General features: G+C 33.8%; 3 protein-coding genes and 1 non-coding gene across 4 annotated transcripts; 2 read left to right on the forward strand and 2 right to left on the reverse strand.

Annotated features, from left to right (window-relative positions):
- LOC18611492 (protein DETOXIFICATION 27) lies at positions 986-5,588 on the forward strand. Its single transcript, XM_018114414.1, has 8 exons — positions 986-1,464; positions 1,579-2,120; positions 2,256-2,342; positions 2,518-2,574; positions 4,566-4,804; positions 4,903-5,021; positions 5,106-5,195; positions 5,298-5,588. The coding sequence occupies exons 1-8, from the start codon at positions 1,174-1,176 to the stop codon at positions 5,343-5,345; spliced, it is 1,473 nt and encodes a 490-aa protein (XP_017969903.1). The 5' UTR covers positions 986-1,173; the 3' UTR covers positions 5,346-5,588.
- On the forward strand, positions 8,951-9,022 carry TRNAQ-CUG. Its single transcript has one exon. It is a non-coding gene; the product is annotated as a tRNA-Gln (tRNA).
- LOC18611493 (putative clathrin assembly protein At4g40080) lies at positions 10,616-12,163 on the reverse strand. Its single transcript, XM_018113896.1, has 2 exons — positions 11,584-12,163; positions 10,616-11,433 (listed from the first exon to the last, which is right to left on the reverse strand). Exons 1-2 carry the CDS (start codon positions 12,015-12,017, stop codon positions 10,788-10,790), a joined length of 1,080 nt encoding a protein of 359 aa, XP_017969385.1. The 5' UTR covers positions 12,018-12,163; the 3' UTR covers positions 10,616-10,787.
- Positions 16,563-18,508, reverse strand: LOC18611494 (E3 ubiquitin-protein ligase ATL6). The gene has a single exon (XM_018113897.1). It carries the CDS (start codon positions 17,940-17,942, stop codon positions 16,878-16,880), a length of 1,065 nt encoding a protein of 354 aa, XP_017969386.1. The 5' UTR covers positions 17,943-18,508; the 3' UTR covers positions 16,563-16,877.

The raw sequence follows: 22,133 nt of genomic DNA on the forward strand, positions 1-22,133 counted from the left end.
AAATTATAATAAAAGAACAGTTGTTGTTTTTCTTCGTGCTGCCAAGTGCCATCCTTGTCTATTTTGCATTTGAAGCAAATCTGGAATTGTAGTTGGTGGGTGTGGGTGCATCGACATAAATGAAGCATGCACTGTTTTCAGGTGTTAGTAAGGTATCCATTATTATATGGCTGACGCAGTATGGGAATAGCCGCATCCCAACAAAAAGGAAAAATGGAAAAGCCAGATTGAGAAATATGGGCCCTTCCCCAATCTGCATTATTAATTTCTTTTGACAGTTACATGTTCTAGTCAACCCGACGAGGTAAAAACCTTGACGCTTTAAAGGCCATACTGAATTCTGTTTTCTGAAGTCATACTTCTAAGTTCATGTTTCCTACAAAAAGATAAAAATCACATTCGTCTACTTAATGTTTAGCAAATAGAAAAGCATGAGGCTCTGATTCATGGATTGGTAAGATTTCATGATTGTAGATTTGTAAGTTTGAGGTACTGGGTTTAAGCATGAAAAAGAAATGAATTGCCTTGTTATCGATAGATTAATTTTTAACAGAAAATTATCTGTTCTCATCATAGGAACAGAACTTTCAATGTTTCTTTTAAATCTTTATCAGGACAGGCCAATGCAAATTAACTTCACAAAAATGCTTAAATCTTTTCTAAAACCAAAAAAAGAACTAACAATGCCATTCTTCTTTAATATTTTAACCATTAGCTCTTTCTCGACAAATTTATAGCGTGGTGTGTAACCGACATGCTGACAAAAATATGATGCGGTGAGCAATGACATACATGCAAGTTTACGTGTGATAAAGATTGTTTTAATTATTAATTTCTAATACTTTTCATTCTCATACTGTAGAGAGAAAGGTCAGCCCCATATGCCCAACTTGGGTCCGCAATCCGCATGCTTCCAGGAAGAACACATCAATAACTAGACTACCTATTAATTAATTTCAAATAAAATTGAAATTCCTGATCATTCAAAGACAACACGTACGTGGCTTGACACTCTTTTCTCAAAATTTGTGTAAAAGCTCCACAGCTCAAGCTGTTATATATAAGCGTCATAGAGGCCAGAGAGTGAGTGTTTATCCATCTTTCCTTAATTTTAAGTTCATTGAACTCCCAAGAAAAAGGATAGAGTCGATAGGCCACTAGCAGATATCAGATATGTCGAGTAACGGTGCATTGGAGGAAGCTAAGGTTCCTTTGATAGAAGATTTAGCTTCAGCGGAGCGATTGAAAGCTGAACAAGATGATCAAAATCAATCTCTTACGAAAAGGGTATGGTTAGAATCAAAGAAGCTATGGCAGATAGTTGGTCCTGCAATCTTTAGCCGCCTCGCCTCATACTCCATGCTGGTAATCACTCAAGCCTTTGCAGGCCACCTTGGAGATCTTGAGCTTGCTGCCGTTTCCATTGCAAATAATGTCGTCGTCGGTTTCGACTTTGGCCTCTTGGTATAAATCTTTACCCTCATCTAGACAAAAAGCTGATTATTTGGTTCTTAAACCAAACAAAAAAGAAAAGAAAATTGTTTTCTAATGTGCTTTTTTCGGCTTTTATTTTATTAGTTGGGGATGGCAAGTGCACTAGAAACACTTTGTGGGCAAGCCTTTGGAGCCAAGAAGTACTACATGTTGGGAGTATACATGCAACGTTCATGGATTGTTCTTTTCCTGTGTTGTGTTTTGCTTTTGCCTTTATATCTATTTGCTTCTCCATTCTTGAAGCTGTTGGGCCAGCCTAAAGATGTTGCAGAGCTATCTGGGATTGTTTCTATGTGGATGATACCACTTCACTTCAGCTTTGCTTTCCAATTTCCTCTGCAAAGATTCTTGCAGAGTCAGCTGAAAAACATGGTGATTGCATGGGTTTCCCTGGTGGCTCTCTTGGTCCATGTGTTTGTAAGTTGGCTGTTCGTGCATAAGTTTCAGCTTGGGGTGGTTGGAACTGCAATTACCTTGAACTTTTCTTGGTGGGTTTTGGTTTTTGGGCACTTTGCCTATACTGTTTGTGGTGGATGCCCTCTTACTTGGACTGGCTTCTCCATGGAAGCATTTTCTGGCCTTTGGGAATTCATCAAACTGTCTGCTGCTTCTGGGGTCATGCTCTGGTACCTACCTCTGCATCTCTCCCTTTATGACAAGCAGCCAATTTAATTTAACATTTCCCTTTGAATCATTCTGATTGTTTTCTACCCTTTTTATGAATCTAATCACGATTCCCTTTTATATTTTAAAATCATCAGCTTGGAGAACTGGTACTATAGAATATTAATCTTGATGACTGGGAATCTGAAAAACGCAAAAATTGCCGTGGATGCTTTGTCAATATGGTACGCTAATTGTTGTACATATATATTTATTTTGACTGATGCATTGTCAGTAAACGGCAACCTTTCATTTTCCATAGGAACAAGTACATTTATGGATGAAACAAACTCTTTTATTATTTTTATTTGTGTGCTAATGAATATGTTCGTTGAATTTGTTATTGGTCTATTTTGGCAGCATGACAATTAATGGGTGGGAGATGATGATTCCTTTCGCATTCTTTGCTGGAACCGGGTAAGACCTCTCATTTTTCCTGTGGCCAAAGCAGTTTCCTTCAATTCTAGTCTAAATTAATGTACCATGTGGTGGAGCCCTTGCCATTTAGTTGCATCCACAATCGAAGGTTTAGGATAACATGAGGGCAGAAAGATACTACGCCATAAATGGTTTAGGTGATCTGACCTTTTAGTTGTCAATCCACCTCTGGATGATTGGGACTTGGGAATGATTATCATCAACGTTTTCTCCTCTTTCGTTTTCCTTCAGTTATATATGGTACCTGTCATTTGAAATTATTAACTGATAAACTCACAATTAAGCCCTTCTGAAACCTGGGGTCTAAATATCAGTGACACCATTTTAAATGATAAAAAAAAAATAATTGTCCCGTTTGTATTTTCTGGTATAAATTTGTTCTTTTGGGGTCTCAATAATTTTGCTTTTGTCAAAAATAAATTTTGTTTACTTTCTCTTTTCCTAAATTTGACTACTTTGTCTTGAGCTACCAAAAAGCTCGTGTGACCACTATATTCACGGCTCTAGTATAGGAAAGGTCCACGTTGAGGAACATGTCGCACGAACTGTATGTGATAGTATTCATTTCGTGAACTAAAACTTTCCAATAATTAATAAAAGAAAATGTCATATCTATAGTAGAAAATTTGTGTTTCTGGTCATCGACTCGTGAAGATGTCATATAAATATACACAAGCTTTTTATATATTCATGGATTGGAGTCAATCAATGTTTAGAATAAGATTTGAGAAAGGTCTAGATTGGTGGCCGATTTGTGTAGCAGTACATATTGTCACATCAACGCCAACATAGTCGTGTTCATCTTGTTCTCTGAGATTTTTCTTGTTTTCCTACTATAGTTTACCTTCTTTTTTTTCTGTCAGGTTAAAAATAATTTAGTTTGATGTTGAAGGTAAAGGAAAGGTCAAACTCCTATAGCGTCATATATCATCTTTAGGGACAAGAAGAGAAGCCAAAACCTTTGCTTAGCAAGGGGCGAGGTTAGTTACCTGCTTAAGGCCATCTTAAAGAGAGGAAGAGTGACAACCAAGAAAGCCGTATAGATTATCACTTATAGAAAAATAACCCCTAGTTGGTCAAACTCAATGTCTTCATCTTTTAGTTTCTATGGTTCAATTCATGACTGAATCAGAAGGCAAGGTGCATAAATAGAAAAATAACCCCTAGTTGATCAAACTCAATGTCGTCATCTTTTAGTTTCTATGGTTTAATTCACTGAATTAGATGGCAAGGTGCATAAATAGAAAAATAAATCAACAACAAAATGCTAGATCCTTTTGGGAAAGACACTAATTTGATTAACTGCATGGAAAAAGTCAGGTGCTATTATAATATCTGCTCATGACAACAATATATGGTTTATCGAACATTGATAAATACTTCATAAAACAAAAAGGGTGATCATGAAATGAAATTTGATTGAAAAAGAACAAGAAAAACCCAAAGTTCTATCTGTAGGAAGGGGCTTGTAATGGATTTGATCACATGCAGAAGCCAATTCGAAGTTTGTATTGCCCTCTGAAAGACTTTAGAATAAAGCTGTCACATAGAACAAAACATAACTGATGCATGTACAATCATGAATAAGATACTTCAGTCGCCATGTGATCTGCCAAATTTTCTGCTTCCCTTGTCTATATCTTCATGCGACTTCTTTTTAATTTTTTTTCCACGGTATTAATTATACATTTTTACAACAATTTTTGTTCTGTCCACTTTTAAACGGTGAGAACTGGAAATGAAAACCTTGAATATGGAGCTATTACCTGTGGCTTTGGCCTTCCTAACTTGGAGCATAAGAGTCAAGCACAACATTAAAGCACAAGACAATTAATATAGAAAATATCAAAGAGACAAAAATTATTAGAATTGCAAATTCATACAAACTAACTTTCTAGTTGGATTATTACTAAATGTAAATAAATATGACATTTCAGTTGGTGACATTGAGTTATTCATATCTGATACAGAGTTAGGGTGGCAAATGAGCTTGGAGCTGGGAACGGGAAAGGAGCTAAGTTTGCAACAACAGTTTCAGTGGTGACATCAATTATAATTGGCATCTTCTTCTGGCTGTTAATTATGGTCTTTCACGATAAGTTTGCTCTTATATTTTCCACAAGTGAACCAGTCTTGGAAGCAGTAAGCAAGCTCTCACTTCTCTTAGCCTTCACTATTCTGCTCAATAGTGTTCAGCCAATTCTATCTGGTAACTATTAATAATTTTCTCAGCTTCTTCATATATAAGTTCATCTAACTACTTATTAAGTATAAATCATGTTTACATTAATTTTGGTTTTTGTGTAGGGGTGGCAGTGGGATCTGGATGGCAATCCTATGTGGCTTACATAAATTTGGGTTGCTACTATCTGATTGGGGTTCCACTTGGATTCTTGATGGGATGGGGCTTCCATCTAGGAGTAATGGTAAGCACTATATATATTCCACCTATTATGAATGTAAATTTGTATGTTGTTTCTTACATTAAGAGTGGAATGAAATGTTTGTAGGGAATTTGGGCTGGAATGATCTTTGGTGGGACAGCAGTTCAAACTGCGATACTGGCCATTATTACCATGCGCTGTGATTGGGATAAGGAGGTAGGAATTTCCTCTTAAGTTGTTTCTTAATCAAGTTACTATTACTTGTCCTCTCTCCAATTTCATAATAGATTTTGAATCTGATACGGTTGGCATTTCCAGGCTGAGAAAGCAAGCATGCACGTAAAGAAGTGGTCAGGGACAAAGTAATCAAAAGCTCATGTGAATCAAGTTCAAGACAAGGATCTCGTATGTCAGAAAAGATATTACGCAATTTTGAAGTGAAGAGAAAGGTCTTACAAGTTTCAAGGGCCTATTAAATTTCTACTGGCAAAATGAATAAGTCCCTGGTTTGTAATTCTCGTTTTTCCCCCATCTTTGTAATTTTCTTTCGTTTCGAATGAAATTGCATAATGTTGTTGAAGTGTAAACCATGGAGCAATTCCTTCATAGCAATTATTACTTTTTGACCCAAATTAAAAAAAAGAAATATGCTTACAAGCATCATCTTACATTAGAAAATCGATTAAAAAAGAAAAAATTATAAAAGATAATCTTCTTCATAAACTCAATTTAAAAATATCATTTATTATAATTTTAATTATTTTTAGTCAATTTTTAACACAATTTGACAACAATATTCTTTCAACAATTTTAGACAAATTAAAATGATTTCGTTTTTTTCTATCATGTCATTCAGACAAAAATTTTAAAATTAAATCCTGATTTCTCTTTTTTACCGAATACTGTTTATTTTGCCATCCAGCTCTTTCTCGCTATCCAAAAAAGCTGAGATGACATCAAGATATATGCTTTAGGTTCTTAAGTTTATTAATTTATATTTATAGAACTTTAAAATTGAAGGGTTGAAATTGATTAGACATATCTATAAATTAGAACACTATATGACTTTAGCAACTTAAACCTATTCATAAGCAAGCAAATCAATTAGTTATTAGGTATTACATTACTGGTTTTTAGACATTGTATCATTGGTTTTTAGGTATTGTGAGATTGATTTTTAGGTATTGCGTGACTTAATCATTGCGTCTATGATTTTTTGGTATTACATAACTGATTTTTAGATATTGCGTGATTAGGTTGTAAGCATTGCGTGGTTGATTTTTAGATAATGCATAAGTCACACAATGCCTAAAAACTAATTACACAATGCCTAACTAACTAGTCATGCAATGTCATTTTAACTAGTCACGCAATACTTAAAAATCAGTCACATAATATCTAAAAATTAGTCACACAATGCTTAAAAATTAGTCACGTAATACTTAAAAACTTGTTACTCAATGCTAAAAAACCGATTACGTAATACTTAAAATCCACCAAAACTACTAAATTTCATTTAACAAAATCAATAACTTCAAATAATAAATCATATTCCATTTAACAATATAATCAACGAATATGTTTACTTAACGAAAAATGCTCAAAACACTCAAAAGTTTTTTTTCACATATAAAAAAATCACTCCAAAATACTTAAAATGCTCAAAACGATCAAAGATTTTTTTTTTTTTTTTGTATCAAAAACCACTCTAAAATGCTCAAAATATTTAAAGAATTTTCTTTATGACAAAAAATACTCTAAAAATGAATGATTTAATAAGAAAAGCTCAAAGGATATGAATCAGTTTGCAGCGCGGATCTAAATATATCAATCAATTTCATTAAGGTTGTCCAAAATTAATTTCTCTTAACTAAAAATAGTTAAAATTATAGAGAGAGTTATTTTCAAAAATACTTTATTTATGAGAAGTATTTTAAAAAAAAACCGATTAAAAAATGTCCTAAATATGAAATGTAAGTTTCATTACTGTACTTGCACAAGTGATCATAAAAAGGAGAGACGTCATTTAGCTATTTGCATATTTGTCAACTATTTAAACAAACCATAAGAAAACGAAAATACATGCAATAGAATCCAAACTTATGTAACACTCAGAGCAAATAAGAAATTTATAATACCGAGACAGAAAAAAATAAAATCATGATTATTTGAATCTGACACAATGAGTAATTTGGAAAATATATCAGAGTCATCGGATTAATGGTTCAATCCTTAAGGTAACAGTTGAACTGCATATTTAAGTAACAATGCTTGAGTTGATAATTATAAAAGTTTATGTCTTCCTTGAGCCAAGATTTTAATCCAATTAATGACATTTAAATGACTTTAAATTAATATAATTCTTTTAACATGAATCAAACTAGTTTTACCGTCTGTGTCAATACTAAAAGTTTTATCTTTGAGAACACCAGTCCAGAATTTCTCTTGATGAAACTGAGGTAAACAAAAGAAAGTAGGGAAAGACATGCCTAATTCCAGCATAATTGAAGAATCAAAGGTTCCTTTATTGATGATGTGCATTCAGCTATTAAAGAGGAAGGCAATCAAGCAACCTTGCCACACATTCTTGCCTCCTGCTCTATGGGAGTCATCACTCAAGCCTCTGCTGGCCACTTGGGTGATCTTGACCCTGCAACATTTCCATTGCTTATAATTTCCAACCTTGCGCTTCGATTTTGACCTTCTAAGACTCTTTTCTTGCATATTTTACGTGTGTCTACACGTTCACGTGTTTATGTAAATTTATCTTTCTCTTTGATCTCTTTGCATTTAATTTGTTTCGGTTAGGCATGGCAAGGGCACTAGCAAATACACAGTGCGGGCAAGCTGATGGGGCAAAGACATGCTTTATGTTGGGTTTATATATGCAAAGATCATGGATTGATTACAAACGAGCCCTAATATGATACCATTTCTAATTGAGACTTGTTAAATATACCCATCACATTAAAATGGTTAAAATTGAATAGCGCAAATATTACAATTATGTAAACATGATGATATTGCTCAAGTTAGCAAATATAGCAGAACTCACTAATTAATAGATTGGATGGCAATCAAACGTAGCATACATAAATCTGGGTTGCTATTATCTGGTTGGATCTCTGTTAGCATGGGGCTTAAACCAAGGAATTGTGGTTAAGTGCCTCCTTTGCCTGTGAACTGTGGCCACTATTTTGATATTTAATAACAATGTAATTAGTTCCGAGTGGATAACAAATTAAAGTTCCCATTCTCAATTTGTAGTCACACATTCAAATTTGAAAAAAACGTAATTACTATGATCTTATAATGTAAGTCTGACACTACTAATATGAATCGGGAATAAGGGTATGCAAATGGGAATGAATGATACAATTTGGCGAAACTACGATGCAATCCAGACCTTGATTTCAGCTGTCATCATTGCTTTCTGTGATTGGGAAAAGAGGTATTAAAGCAACAATTCACCGGCTAGTTCCTGGCAACATTTTCCATTCTTTGGGCCACTTAGTTGTTAGGAAACACAAGCAGGTCGGTAGTATTTATATTTATAATAATTGCTGATTATTGGTTTGGGCCTCTGTTTAACTTTTTGCATGCAGTGAGAGCCGGCATGCATGTAAAGAAATGGACTGAAATCAGTGTAGAAACATAAATCTATTCCTACAGCTTGGACAGATCCATAATCTTTAAAATTCTCCATAGGCATAATGAAGTACCAACATTTACATCAGCAATTTTTGGGCCTAATTAAATTTGTGATAAGCTCTTTGGCTGATTTTAATCACACTATCATCAATTCACCCATTGTTTCCATAGACATGCATAATCTAATTGTAAAATAACTTAAGCAAAATAATAATATAATAAAATAGAAAATCAGATGGCATTCTCTAAAGCAGGAAAGATGGCCTAGGTCTTTTTGTCTGTCTAGTAAAAGGTATTTACATATGGAAAAGTTTACAAATGGTCCCATGGTCTAGTGGTCAGGACATTGGACTCTGAATCCAGTAACCCGAGTTCAAATCTCGGTGGGACCTTATTTTTCCTAGTTTTTTGTCTTATTTTTATTTTTACAACATTTCAAATATAGTACTTGATTTTTTTGCCCTTTTAACGTCTGTTACTTGATTTTTTTTGCTTGCCGTGTCTGGGCAGTCCTTTTAACGTCTGCTGAATAAAAAACAGACAATTTGGACTACAGTACTAAACAGTATATTCATTGGGTTAGACATTGAGTTTAGACTTTTCATACAATGATAGTTTTCCATTTTTCCTTTAATTCACTCTTTAATGTTGCCCTGTTCATGCTTCATGTCCATTGTTTCCGTCCCTCATCACATTTTTATACAATTCAAATAGCAAGTAAAACGATTTACTTGCCAAGTAAATAGTAATTAGTTCCAAAATTACTTGCTTTAAGCATTTTCTTCCCTTTATTTTAAATAAGTAAAAAGAGCTGGTTAAATTTGATCTTTCCTCGAAGGAAGTCACCATAAATTGCCAACATGAAATCCAATTTTTTTTTTTTACGCGTTGAATGTGTCAATTAAATTTTCGCTTTCTGTCTTCCATCTTTCCATCAAATCACATAAACCCCAAGACCCCCTTTTAGGATTCGCTTGTGGAATTATGTGAAGGAGGAGCACCAAGGCCAGTGAGTGCGGCTGATAGGATTCCTTGCTTCTAGTCACTTCATCGATGCAAAATTTCAAACTGTCATAACTTTACAACACCTTGTATTTAGCTTTTGAAAATGAGGCTTTATGACACGAATTTCAGTGCATTACGCAAAAAATATTGGCAACATGATTGTGCTCTAACGTTCGCCCACATCCTTACTAGTGGTTAAGTGGACCATGGGATTTGCATTATTATTATTATTATGATTGAAAAAGAGGGATCCCATGCCTACACCTTTAGTCCAAATGGGAAGTCAATCAGAGTAGGTTACCCCAACAAGTAATTAGGTTGACTTGACTCCTTAATCCGTCGAAATTAATTTTTACAAGCAAACTTTTATGGATCAAAAATTGACCCAATATTATTCAATTTTTCTTTTTATTTAACTTTATTTTTTGATAACATTTTGTTTCGATTTGAATCTTAGTACACGTTAATTTAATCTAATTTTATGATTAATTCATCAATTTAGTCAATTAATTTGATTAATTTTTTATTCAAAAAATTTACTAATCATATCATATATGTTAACAATTGTTTAACTAAATTGTGTCCTATCTCATAAATTTCATAGCGATTGGAATTAGCCGTAGGCAATGTGTTAAGAGGAATCGAATAGCCTCAGATGTTGGTGGTGTTGACAAATAAAAATAGAAGGAATTCAAAAAAGGTTGGCCTGAAAGGGGGACGGAGGGCCCGGCCATTTCAGTGTTAATCGACTGACTTGGTCAAGAGAAAGCGACTCCTTTGATAACGAAAACAAACCTATCTGATTTTGTTTTGCTAAGTCTTTATTGAACATTGTGAAAAGTGAAACAAACTTGAGTTTTGGTCCTGACTTTACTCATTCACCAACGAACATCACTATCAATTCATTTTACCAACACCAACAATCTCTTGGGCTTTACAAGGGAAGTAATAATCAAAGATGAGACGTAAAATTCAATTGATAGCACTTAATACCAGTGTTTTTTTTCCAATAATAATTATATTTTTCAACAATTTAATTAGTGAGAAGAACAGATTCTTAATTTGCAAGTGGAAGCTAGCAAGAGCGAGAGCAAAACCCCGAAAATACATACAATCTCAAATTGGTTTATAAAGTAGAATTTACAATCCCCTTCAGGCATATGATTCAACCGACTCATAACTTCGGAAAGAAAGATTATTGGAGCGTAGAAACCTTCCTGAAGAGAACTTGACTGAGTCGCCATGCTTCAGAACTCGCTCCCCGAACCGAGCTGACTCGCTAGCCTTGTTTCTGCTCCCCATTGTCAACAATCTCCCCTCTTCCCTGTACACTTTGCTGCTCCCAACTTGATCCTTTATTTCACTTATTGAACCCCAAACAGCGTCTATCAGCACTTTCTTCCTTTGCGAAAGTGCTAACGATCTCTCTTTACAATCTTCCAATCTCTTCAAAGCACACACCCACTCAACCGAGTCAACGAAGCTCAAACTACTCAGTCTCTCCCTAACCTCACCGACCCGGATGGAAACCTCGTTGATTGATGACAAATAGTCCTCACCCACCAATCCCTGAATCTCCTCCACCAATATGTTGCCATTAGCATGCAAAGAATTGGGGCTTTTGGAAATTTGTTCGAGCAAATTCACCAACGAGTTTATCTCTCTAAGCAACTCACTATTTATCAGGGATGATACTTTCTCTTCTTCTTTATCTATGTCTACACTGCTTGAAGTTGAACATAGAAAGAACCCCAAAATCCTTGATGTTGACAACAGACTTTCAAGGTATAAAGCATACCTGCAAAATTTTTGTTTAGAACTGTTATAAAATTGATATTAGAATTACATTTTTTTTCTTATAAATTTGATCAATTCAGAGAGAAATATGTTTAGAATTTCGTGAAAACAAAAGCAGAGACAAAATGGCAAAGCAACAAACAAAACGCACCATCTAACCCAAGAAGAAAGTTCCCACGTTAACGGCGTCGTATTATCTCTGAAGTTGGATAGTTTAAGGTAGTTTCTGCCACCGGTGGCAGGGAAAACAGAGAGCTGATCTTGAAGAATAAAGCTGCCACGTTTGATGATATGATGAATCGTGAATAGACACTTGATGGCAACGGAGGCATCACGGGTGGTCTGGAGGCGGTCCATGAGGGCCTCGATGGCGGTGGCAGCGATGGCGCGTGAGCTATGACCGAAGGAAAGTAGAGCGGCCAAGTGCCTAGGGTCGGGTGGCGTGAAGGGGTCGTGGGTTGTGGCTCTTAGCAAGGCAAGGTGGAGAGATAAGGTTTTGGGATTGGAAAGCAAAGCTGCTTTGCTTTGAGAAGCTTTGTCTTTGATGATTCCTATCAAGTCCCTGAGAATTGTTACGCGCCCCATTAGAGGAACGAATGAAAAAGAAAGAAGAAAGAAATTCGAAGAAGAAAGGAAAAGACTGAGAATTTATGAAGGGCTGGGGTATGATGTGGGGTTGATTTCATTATAGTTGCCATAGCGGCGTTTCTTTAAATGCTCTCACTCTCATATTGCAAGAATTTTTATTTTTTTATTTTCCAGGCACAAACATTGTTCTTAGACACATTGACCTTGAGCACGTGGTCAAACTTTTGGAACATCAGCAGAGATATAGCAAAACATTTTGTTTTAATTTTTTGATATAAGAAGCCAACAAATGTGGCAGAAATATTAAGCTTTAAGAGCTGATGTTTTTGAAAAATCAGACCCTTTCAAGCCATCTTTTTATAAGTTTCAACTTTGATTAATCTTCACTCAATTATGTAAATAATGTGCTTATTTAAAAATTTTGTTGATTTATGACGAGGGTCATTAATGAGCTGAAGTGTCGACTGCTTTACGTGAAGATTAATCAAGTTCAAAGTTAACTATATAATCTGAGTTGCATTCGATTAAAAATACTTAAAATTCAACTTGACCTCTGTCTTGTTAACTGTAGCCAATTCCAATAACTTGCCTTGTTTATGCATCCATCCTCTCAATTCGCAAAGAATAAGGGGAAACTTTTGCAAGGATTTATGATCAGCCATGAAGCTAATGACAGTTGGCTATTAGTTTTTTCCTCTACATTCTAGCCAATTCATAAAGCTGCAAAGAAAGGTTTGCGGTTGCATCATATTTTAACAGCATATTGTTCAAGATTTGAGTTTTAATGATTACGAGATAATCTCACTTTTAAGATAACTCAAACCCAATTTTTATAATATTTTCATCCCATGATCCAGCAATATACTAATGATTTCTTTCACCCAAGACCCCAGCGCATTGACCTGATCACTTCTCAAAGTGATAGCAAGACAGTAGAAAATGCTTCAATTTTCTTTGTTTGAAGAAATTCAAGAGGATTGAACAAATTCCCCCTCCCCCAAATTGCCAAGTAGTATTGAATTAAATAGGTACCACATGCACTAAGCAACCAACACTAGATTGGACTTATTTATTGAGGATGATGACAAATGATCTGCTCAAAATGGGGCTGCTCCATCCACCAATTTGATTCCGTGTCCGATGAGCAGCCATTTCTGATTAAATGCTACTGCAACGATCACTCCAATTCTCAGCTATACTTCAGATTCATCCCAAAAGCCATTTAATTAAAGATGCCCTTTTATGTTAAATATCTCTTTAGCTTAGAAACCAAGCTCCAAACCCAAAGGGCCGTTGTGAAAAAAAAGAACGAAGCCTAAAATAAATAAACACATAAAGGAAACCTTCAATGCGATATCAATGTCAATCAATCATTTTGTTCGTTATACAAAATATGGCGAAGACAAGAGACTTTGGGTGGAAGAAAGATTGAGCGTCCCTTGATAATTAATTATGTGATTACATATGGTGAAATTGTATTATGCTTTTTAAAAAAAAAAAAAACTTTATGTTACGGGTATATGTTTTCAATTAAAAAGATATACATATAAAAACATATCTTTTTAAGTGAATAAAAGATTTTATTTATAAATCTAAAACTCATTTGTTTATAAGTTCAATACTCATTTTATTCTTACTAATGTGAAATCTATAACACTTTAATTATGTTTGATAGAAAACAAACGGCATTCAAGCCTAAGCTCTTATCCTGAACCTGAGCAATAGCTCCAATTGGTATCAAGTTAATTTACTAATCAATTTTTGTACGAGCATGAGAACAAGTTGAGGAGTTCCAAGTCAGATTATTAATTAGTCGGTTCACCCACCGGGCCAAGTAAAACCTATCGATCTGGTTCTTGGGATATGTCTATAACATTTATGAACTGATTGTGAGATATATCATTATCTCACAATGAAATAGCTATCAATGAAAATGACAAGTTGACAACTTAATTCAAATGTTAATACTTATTAAACAGCATAATGTGCCATGAAATCAAAAGTCAAACTCACCTTTATGTGTTTGTACTCCTCTTCTTTGGGTTTGGGCCTAAGAGATGAGAAATTGAAAAAGAGGAAAAAGCTTTGAACCATGGATCGCTTTTCTTTAATTTAGTGAATAATTCATACATGTAAATTATGATCTAAAATTCATGAAAAAAAAAACCAATAATTTTTGTTCTAAGCTTCTGTTACGTTCAATGGTTGATCGTATCAAAACTTGAGTTTAACCTCCATCATATTCATGCATGTAAACTACGATTTAGAGGGCTTTCGTATGAAAAAAATAAAATCCCAAAACTATTGGTAGTTGATAAACTACTGGAATGTAAAAAATACATATTCTATTATATTTCTGCTTAGATACACATCAACGTCATTCACTAAAAAAAACCCAAGTTGTTTTGTCATTCATGTACTATTGTACTCTGCATTTCAAAATTAATCAACAGTGCTTATAGACATTGCTATTAGGCAGCAATATGTTTCAAAAATTAGGATCAAGTTGTCGTTTCTGAAGTCATCTATTCCTCTAATTTGTTTTCCCCCTGTCCTCAAAACAAATACAACAATCATATTGTCACCTCTAGGAAATCTAATATTCTTATTAATTTTATATTTTAAAAAAGAAAATGAACGAAGAAATCCAACAAAAACCATAATGAAGTTTGCTGCACCCAGGGGCGGAGGGTAAGCCAACAATGGGGGGCCACGAAATTTTTAAAAATATTTATTTTTTATATATATTTTATCAATGGTCCCTTCAAAATTTTTGAAAATTTTTATTTATTATATATTATTAACGGCCCACTCAAAATAAATTTTTTATTTAATAATTAATATAAATAAAAAATCAAACAACCTCACAAACCTACTTAACTTTACCCTAATTTAAGTTTTTCTACACCTCTTTCTCTTTTTCTTTTTCTTTTTCTCTTCTCTTTTGTGTCTTTTTATTTTTATTTCTCTTTTTTTTGTAACTCACCATTCAAACACACTTTATTCTTCAAAAGAGATTTATGAGCTTGTAAGTTTNTATTTCTCTTTTTTTGTAACTCACCATTCAAACACACTTTATTCTTCAAAAGAGATTTATGAGCTTGTAAGTTTGGACAAAAAAAGACAGAGATCACCCACCACCATTATGTAAAATTAAGAAGAGGTAAAATTTTCTTTTACCTTCTTCTTTCTATTTATATTATTTAACTATTATATGAAATCTTGTATTTTGTATTTAATTATTTATATTTTATTCATTATAGTTTTATGTTTTATTTTTTAAGTTTAAATATAAATAAATAAAAATATTGAATGTTGACTATATTGTTTTTTTTAGGTTTGATTAAAATATGAGTAAGTTGAAAATAATTAACAAATTTTTTAAAAGAAAAGAGGTAGATCGCTCAAATGATTCTCCTACACTTGAACCATCAAACCTTAATACCTCATCATCAAAGAATTACACTTTCTGAATTGTGCCAGAGATTAGCAGCAACAGAAAAGTCAAAGAATTACTACTTGATTGATAGATTAATTCACTTTATTTTGACTCTTTCGATTTTTACAACAACTACAGAGAGAGCCTTTTCAATAATGAAAATTGTGAAAACAAGATTTCGAAACAAAATGGATGATGAGTTTCTTACAGATAATTTAGTTGTTTATATTAATAAAGATATTACCAGTCTTTTCAATACAGAGTCAATAATTTATTGAATTTGAATTTAGGAAACATCGTCGAGCATAATTTTTTTAGATAACTATTATAAGTTTTTTTAAAATTTTTTTTATTTACATGTTATATAAAATTATTATCTATTATGAATCTTTTGATTGTTGGTTAAATTCAATATATTAATTTTAAAAATTTTTATTTTTTATTTTTTTTCGTCTTTGATCCCGTAACAAAAATTGATTAGTTCCGTCCTTGGTTGAACTTGACTTTGGCTCCCAACAACAAGAGCGTGTTTAATGGGCCTAATTTAAGTCCATCGAACCTGACTTTGGTTTCGTAACATTTGTCTTTCTGGGTCGATTTCAGACTGTCACGTGAAACCCAATCTGCTTTGCGTCATTTTCATACAAGGCGAAGACGAATACAAATACTGGTGCACTTAGTTTACCTATTTTAATTTTAGTCCAATTAAAGTAACAAGATCATTTTCGTTTAGGACCTTGGAATATTCTGATTTAATCACAAATGTTTGAATATTTTGTTCTAATAACAAATGCATGTATCTCTATTTAAAAAAAGTCGTGTCAAATCTTCATTTATTTCCTTCTTCATGAGCGTCTGATTACCCCTAATCTTGCAAAATTTGGCACCTAAAATCCCAAACTAATACCATTTTCTCTAAGATAGAACATGGTTCACGTGTAATCAAAAGTGGAACAGATGATTCTCGTGAATGCGCTACACATGTGTCGCCATGACTTGGTTGCGTTGTTTACAAAGCGATTCATCTCTTCTCCGACAAAGACGTGGCCTAACCTTTCACCATTACTTATGGACCAAACTTGCATTAAAAATTTAAAACTTGGTAATATGAAAGATCCTCGCCTAAATTTCTTTACCCCCACTTCCACATTCCAATCGAACCCCATTCAGATGAAGATTCCGTTCAAAAGGGTTCCACCCAAAAAAAAAAAAGGAAAATCAAAACAATACTATTAAGCAAGATTAAAATGGGATAAATCAGGATTACCATAGTATTTGTTAATCCATTCTTTCCCAAATTAATTTTCTCATTAGTTTTGATGGAGCTGTGATTATCCAAAAAGAGAATTAAACTAAAAAACCAAAACCCTAAACTACTTTAATTTTATAATTACAGTAATACACAGACTGAACAACAGTTATACCGGCGGCCGAGCCGAGGATTCGTCGCTGTCAATTTGTTCAACCTTCAAGTTAAGACAACTTAACTTCCCTTTAACGGACGTCAACCCTCTCCATGAATTCGACCCATCTCCATCTCCAGCGCCACCTTTCTGAGGCTTAACGGAACCCATCCTCGAAACAAACGGCGGAGTCCTTAAAAGCACCCGCCTATCAATATAACTCTTCCCTCTACTACTTCCTTCGCCTTTCCTAGAACTACCTTCCCTTCCCAACAAGACGTCGTAACTCCTCGTCCGCTTCAACCTCCCGCTTTTCGCAATTTGCTTCTTAATTTCCTCTGGCAATCTCAAGGTATACCTTTCCACGTTCTCCCCTGGCTGAATCAGTGAGTGACCCGTCGAGTGCGATCGTGGAAACTTCCCCGTTATTTTCCCTCGCGGTCGGGGTTCTTCATTCACGTCAATGACGAACTCATTTTGTTCTTCAACTCGTTGAGTTGTTGGAGGACTCGACCACTCATTATTATTCGAGTTCAACTCAGTGACATTTGAGCTTGACTCTACTGGTTTCCCATCGGAATCGGGAGTGAGTTTAGCTCGACAAACGGGACAAGTCACATGGTATTCCAACCAAGCGTCGATACAATCGGGATGAAACACGTGACTGCATTTCGGTATCAAACGCAGCGCTTCGTCGTCTTCGAACTCGCTTAAACAAACTGCGCATTCCAACGCTCCTTTCCCCATTTTAAGGTCCTTCACGCAAGAATATATAAAGACCGGGAAACTCTCAATCACGGCCGAATCAAGACCTTTCCGCCGAGACCTTTCGCCAGAGGAAGCTGCAGCGACGGCGGACGCGGTGGCAATGGCGTTGGATTCGTTACACTGGCGGATGTAAATGGAGAGGAAGCCAACGAAGAAGAAAGCGCAGACGAGGACCATAACGACGATAGCCATTGAGGGGTCGAAGTGAGAGTAAAGCCCGTACGAGTCTCCCCTTGGTGGCGCGGTTGGCTGCGCCGCTGCTACGACGACCGTTACTATGTATAAGAAAACCCAGCGTCTGAGATTTAACATTCCGGCCAAGGGAATCAAGATTTGGAGAAAGAAATCGAAACGGTTTACTCACTTGCACTCTTTTTAACTGAAATTCGGGGTTGGGCTAGACCTCGCATTGTTGGGCTAAATACAAGAAGCAAGAGAAGGAAAATAGAAGACAAGAATCGGAAGGATAATAATCAGCGGTTGCCGTGGGCGGGAAGTAAAAATGGAGTCGTGGTTGCTGACGTCATCCTAATATCAGAGGCTAAACTTTGGACACGTGGATGAGTTCGATTGAATTCCTAGTCGTAAAACCTAGATTAGCTTAAGTGTAATAATTTTCTGGAAGAATCTAATTCTTTCGCCGCTTTGGCACATTCAATCCAGTGACTAAGAAACGATGGGCTGAAGGAAGAAAACGGCTCCGAGTGAAGAAAGTGAAATGAAAAGGACGGGAGGGCCAATGTGTTAGGGATAAGGTTTGTTCGGCTTGATTTCTTAAAAAAAATAAATAAACTGTTTTGAGTTTCGATCTGATCCTTTTGTTGTAATTGCAATATGACTTCATCGGTATTGCAATTTGTAATTCCCTTTTTCCTAATTGATGTGACATAAGCATTTGCTCCAAGATCAGGATTATCGTTGAATGTCTCGTTTTTTTACTAATCGAGTCAAAGTTCGGCTTTTAAGGCTTCTTAATCGGGTCATGATTTTGTCACGCTTTGCACTTTGTTAAGTGTTGAACTGACTAATTTGCTTTTCCAGCAGCCCTTGTTTTCCAAACGGAATAAATTAGGGGTTTACCGATGCTACTAAGCAATACCGTAATAAAATTGCCAAAATTGAAAACCGGCACCTGCACTATATCAAATTTTAAAGATTTAATCATTAATCTATCACAATTTTAAAAGATTTAAATTTTTATCAAATGTCGGATTTCGAATAATCCTTAATCATGAGATTATTCAATTGTTAAATTAGGTAACGTGGCATAATTTTGATGCGTTGCATGACAAGTGGACTTTGCTAGCTGATTACTTATTTTATATCAAGTTTTCCTTTTCGTATAAATTATTATAATAATAGTAATAATCCGATAAAAAATTTAAAATAATTAAGTGAAATAGAGTGTCACTTGACAAGAAATATATGTGGCCAATCAACCAATTTGGTGGCTGAATATTTACACTATTAATAATTGTCTTTAATCCATGCATTGAATGAAAATATAGAAATTAAACTCGTTGAAATTGTAATATAGAGTTTAAATCGTTAATATTGATATAGTATCAGGATCAAATTCAACTTGGACTTAATAATGAAAGGGGTTCTTTTCAAAAATACCTCTCATACATAAAGTATTTTTGAAAATAATTCTCTTTATAGTTTTAACTATTTTTAATCAAGAGAAATTAATTTTAAACAAAATTACCCTCAATAAAACCGACCCATATGTTTATGTTCGCATCTCAAACCGACTCATATCCTTTAAATTTTTCTCACTAGATCATTCATCTCTGGAGTATTTTTTACCAGAAAGAAAAACCTTTAAGCATTTTGAATATTTTGGAGTAGTATTTGATACACGAGGAAAAACCTTCAAACGTTTTGAGTATTTTTAAGAATTTTGAAGTGATTTTTAATATATGAAAAAAAACTTTTGAGTATTTTTTGCCAAATAAGCATATTCGTTGATTATGTTGTTAAATGAAATATGGTGTATTGTTTGAAGTTGTTGATTTTGTTAAATAAAATTTAGTAGTTTTTGTGGATTTTAGGCATTACATAACTAGTTTTTAGACATTACGTAACTAGTTTTTATGCATTGCCTTACTAATTTTTAAGTATTACATAACTAATTTTTAGGTATTATGTGACTAATTGATATGGTATTGCATGACTGGTTAGTAAGATATTACGTGACTAGTTTTTAGATATTGTGTGACTTAAGTATTGCCTAAAAATTAATCACGCAATGCTTTAAAAATTAGTCACACAATACCTAAAACCAGTCACACAATACCTAAAAACCAAAGATGCAATGCCTAACAATTAGTCTCGTAACACCTAAAAACTAATAGCACAATGCGTAAAAATCAGTAATGCAATACCTAATAACTAATTAATTTGCCTACTCACAGTTAGGTTTAAGTTATCAAAATCATATAGTGTTCTAATTTACATATATATCTAACCAATTTTAACCCCTCAACTTTAGGGTTTTATGAATAAACCAAAAAATTTAAGAACCTAAAACACATATCTTGATGTCATATCTACATTTGAGATGGTGAGAAAGAGTTAGATGGCGAGATATACAGTATTTAGTAAGAGATAAATCAGGATTTAATTTTAAAATTTTTGTTTTGATGGCGAGATAAAGAAATCGAGACTATTTTAATTTGTCTAAAATTATTTAAAGGGCATTGTTTTCAAGTCATGTCAAAAATTAGGTAAAAATAATTTAAATTATAATAAATGATATTTTTGAATTTGGCTTATGAGGAAGGTTTTTTTTTTTATATAATTGGAGGGAGGGGGATTTAAATCCTTTTTTTATATAGGAGATTCATACACCAACTAATGAGTCAAATGTTCGGATGCGATTTATGGGGAAGGTTATTTCTCATAATTTTCTCTAATAAAAGAATAAAAAAAGTGGTGTACAAATATAGTATTATGATTTCTTCGGTTTCTTTTAGAGTAACCATACGTAAAGAGATCAAAATTAGATAAGGTTTGATGTCGGATTTGTCCTTTTTATTGACGAAATAGCTGAGATTCCAAGAGAAATTTTTTCACGAAACGATGAGCAAGTTGGTATGCCTCGATGGGGAACTTTTCGTGATGAGGGCGAAAAAAAGCTAACGGCCTCGGCCTATCTAACAGATTTGTGGGACAAATTTTACAAGCCATAGCCCATCATTTTTGGGGTCCAACTTTGGATTTTGCCTGGAGAAACATGTAAATGACATAATCTCCATTCAATGTTGTCAGATCGCCTAGCTAACACCTCCTTTAAAAAAACACTTAAAATACCAAGTGACATTATTAATGTAAAGAAAGTTTGTGTTTTTTTTAATACAAGAGGGAGCATTATAACTCCAATGCATAATTAAAACGAATTTATTTAATTTGGTTTATGAATGTGAAATTGAGACAAGTTTCATCCTTATCCTTTTTGAATAAACACCAAGTGGACCGCCATCAATTAAAAAATTATTTGGAGTAGTTGAAAACATTGTAAATTAAGAACCCATCCAAATCACCTTCCCTATTCACTTATAAAACACTCCTTGTATATCTAAACATACGGAGTAGTATTAAATAACCTTAAGAGCTCTCATGACTCTTACACAAATTTAATTCATATATAAATACTACTTATAAAATGTATTTGCAAGTTGTAAGTTGTAACAAATGGGTCAAACGAATTGATAATGGCCCCTTCCAACAGATAAAGGCAAAAGGTGCTCTGGAGCCAAGACCTTGTGTTGGCTCGATTCTCCTGGGATATTTAAAGTACAAATTGTGGATCGTGAAAATTAATAACAGAACGTCAAAGACTCTAGACTATCTTATTTGGCAGATAAATCCTCATCTTGCCCTCCCTATCATTTTTCAATAAGGTCAAATTATTGGTGTGATTTGGTCAGTCGAGTTAGTGAAAAGCTCAACTTCAGCTGGAATTCCATACTAAAGTAAAAGTTTGTATGTTGTTTCAATCAAAATTTATTAAAATAGTTATAATATTTTAAATAATTTATGAACTATAAAGAAAATTTAAATAAACTTATATTTTTATTGAATTTAATCATTTATTTTTATTTTTAATCAAACAAAATTTCATGACTAATAATAAATTAATTATTATTAATCAAAATATTATTTGTCATTTTATACCCATGTGATTTTGATATGAAAATTCAAAAATATAATGCCATCATATCATGTCTTGAGTTTAAGCTAAATATAATGTAACGATTGTCCAAGTAAGTTCCATTACTTTTTCTAATTTACTTGGACAATCGTTACATTAATGGAATTAAATTTGAGTTAGACAAATTCATGGTCTTGGGTTAGGCTCAATTGATCAGCCTACTATACAATGCTGACTTCAAATTCCAACTTGTTTATTTTTCTGCTTTTTGTTGGAATAGATTATGAAACAATTACTATATGTATTAATATTCACTTGCAATTATTTTGTTGAATATTATGATAACT

The sequence above is a fragment of the Theobroma cacao genome, chromosome 1, assembly GCF_000208745.1.
Source record: "Theobroma cacao cultivar B97-61/B2 chromosome 1, Criollo_cocoa_genome_V2, whole genome shotgun sequence".
NCBI classification, from domain to species: domain Eukaryota; kingdom Viridiplantae; phylum Streptophyta; class Magnoliopsida; order Malvales; family Malvaceae; genus Theobroma; species Theobroma cacao.

Coding starts and splice junctions, on each gene's coding strand:
- LOC18611492 (XM_018114414.1), top strand. CDS start 1,174: ATGTCGAGTAACGGTGCATTGGAGGAAGCTAAGGTTCCTTTGATAGAA. Junction 4,805..4,902: donor TGTTCAGCCAATTCTATCTG/GTAACTATTAAT, acceptor GTTTTTGTGTAG/GGGTGGCAGTGGGATCTGGA. Junction 5,196..5,297: donor GCTGTGATTGGGATAAGGAG/GTAGGAATTTCC, acceptor TGGCATTTCCAG/GCTGAGAAAGCAAGCATGCA.
- LOC18611493 (XM_018113896.1), bottom strand. CDS start 12,017: ATGGGGCGCGTAACAATTCTCAGGGACTTGATAGGAATCATCAAAGAC. Junction 11,434..11,583: donor CTTTCTTCTTGGGTTAGATG/GTGCGTTTTGTT, acceptor AAAATTTTGCAG/GTATGCTTTATACCTTGAAA.
- LOC18611494 (XM_018113897.1), bottom strand. CDS start 17,942: ATGTTAAATCTCAGACGCTGGGTTTTCTTATACATAGTAACGGTCGTC.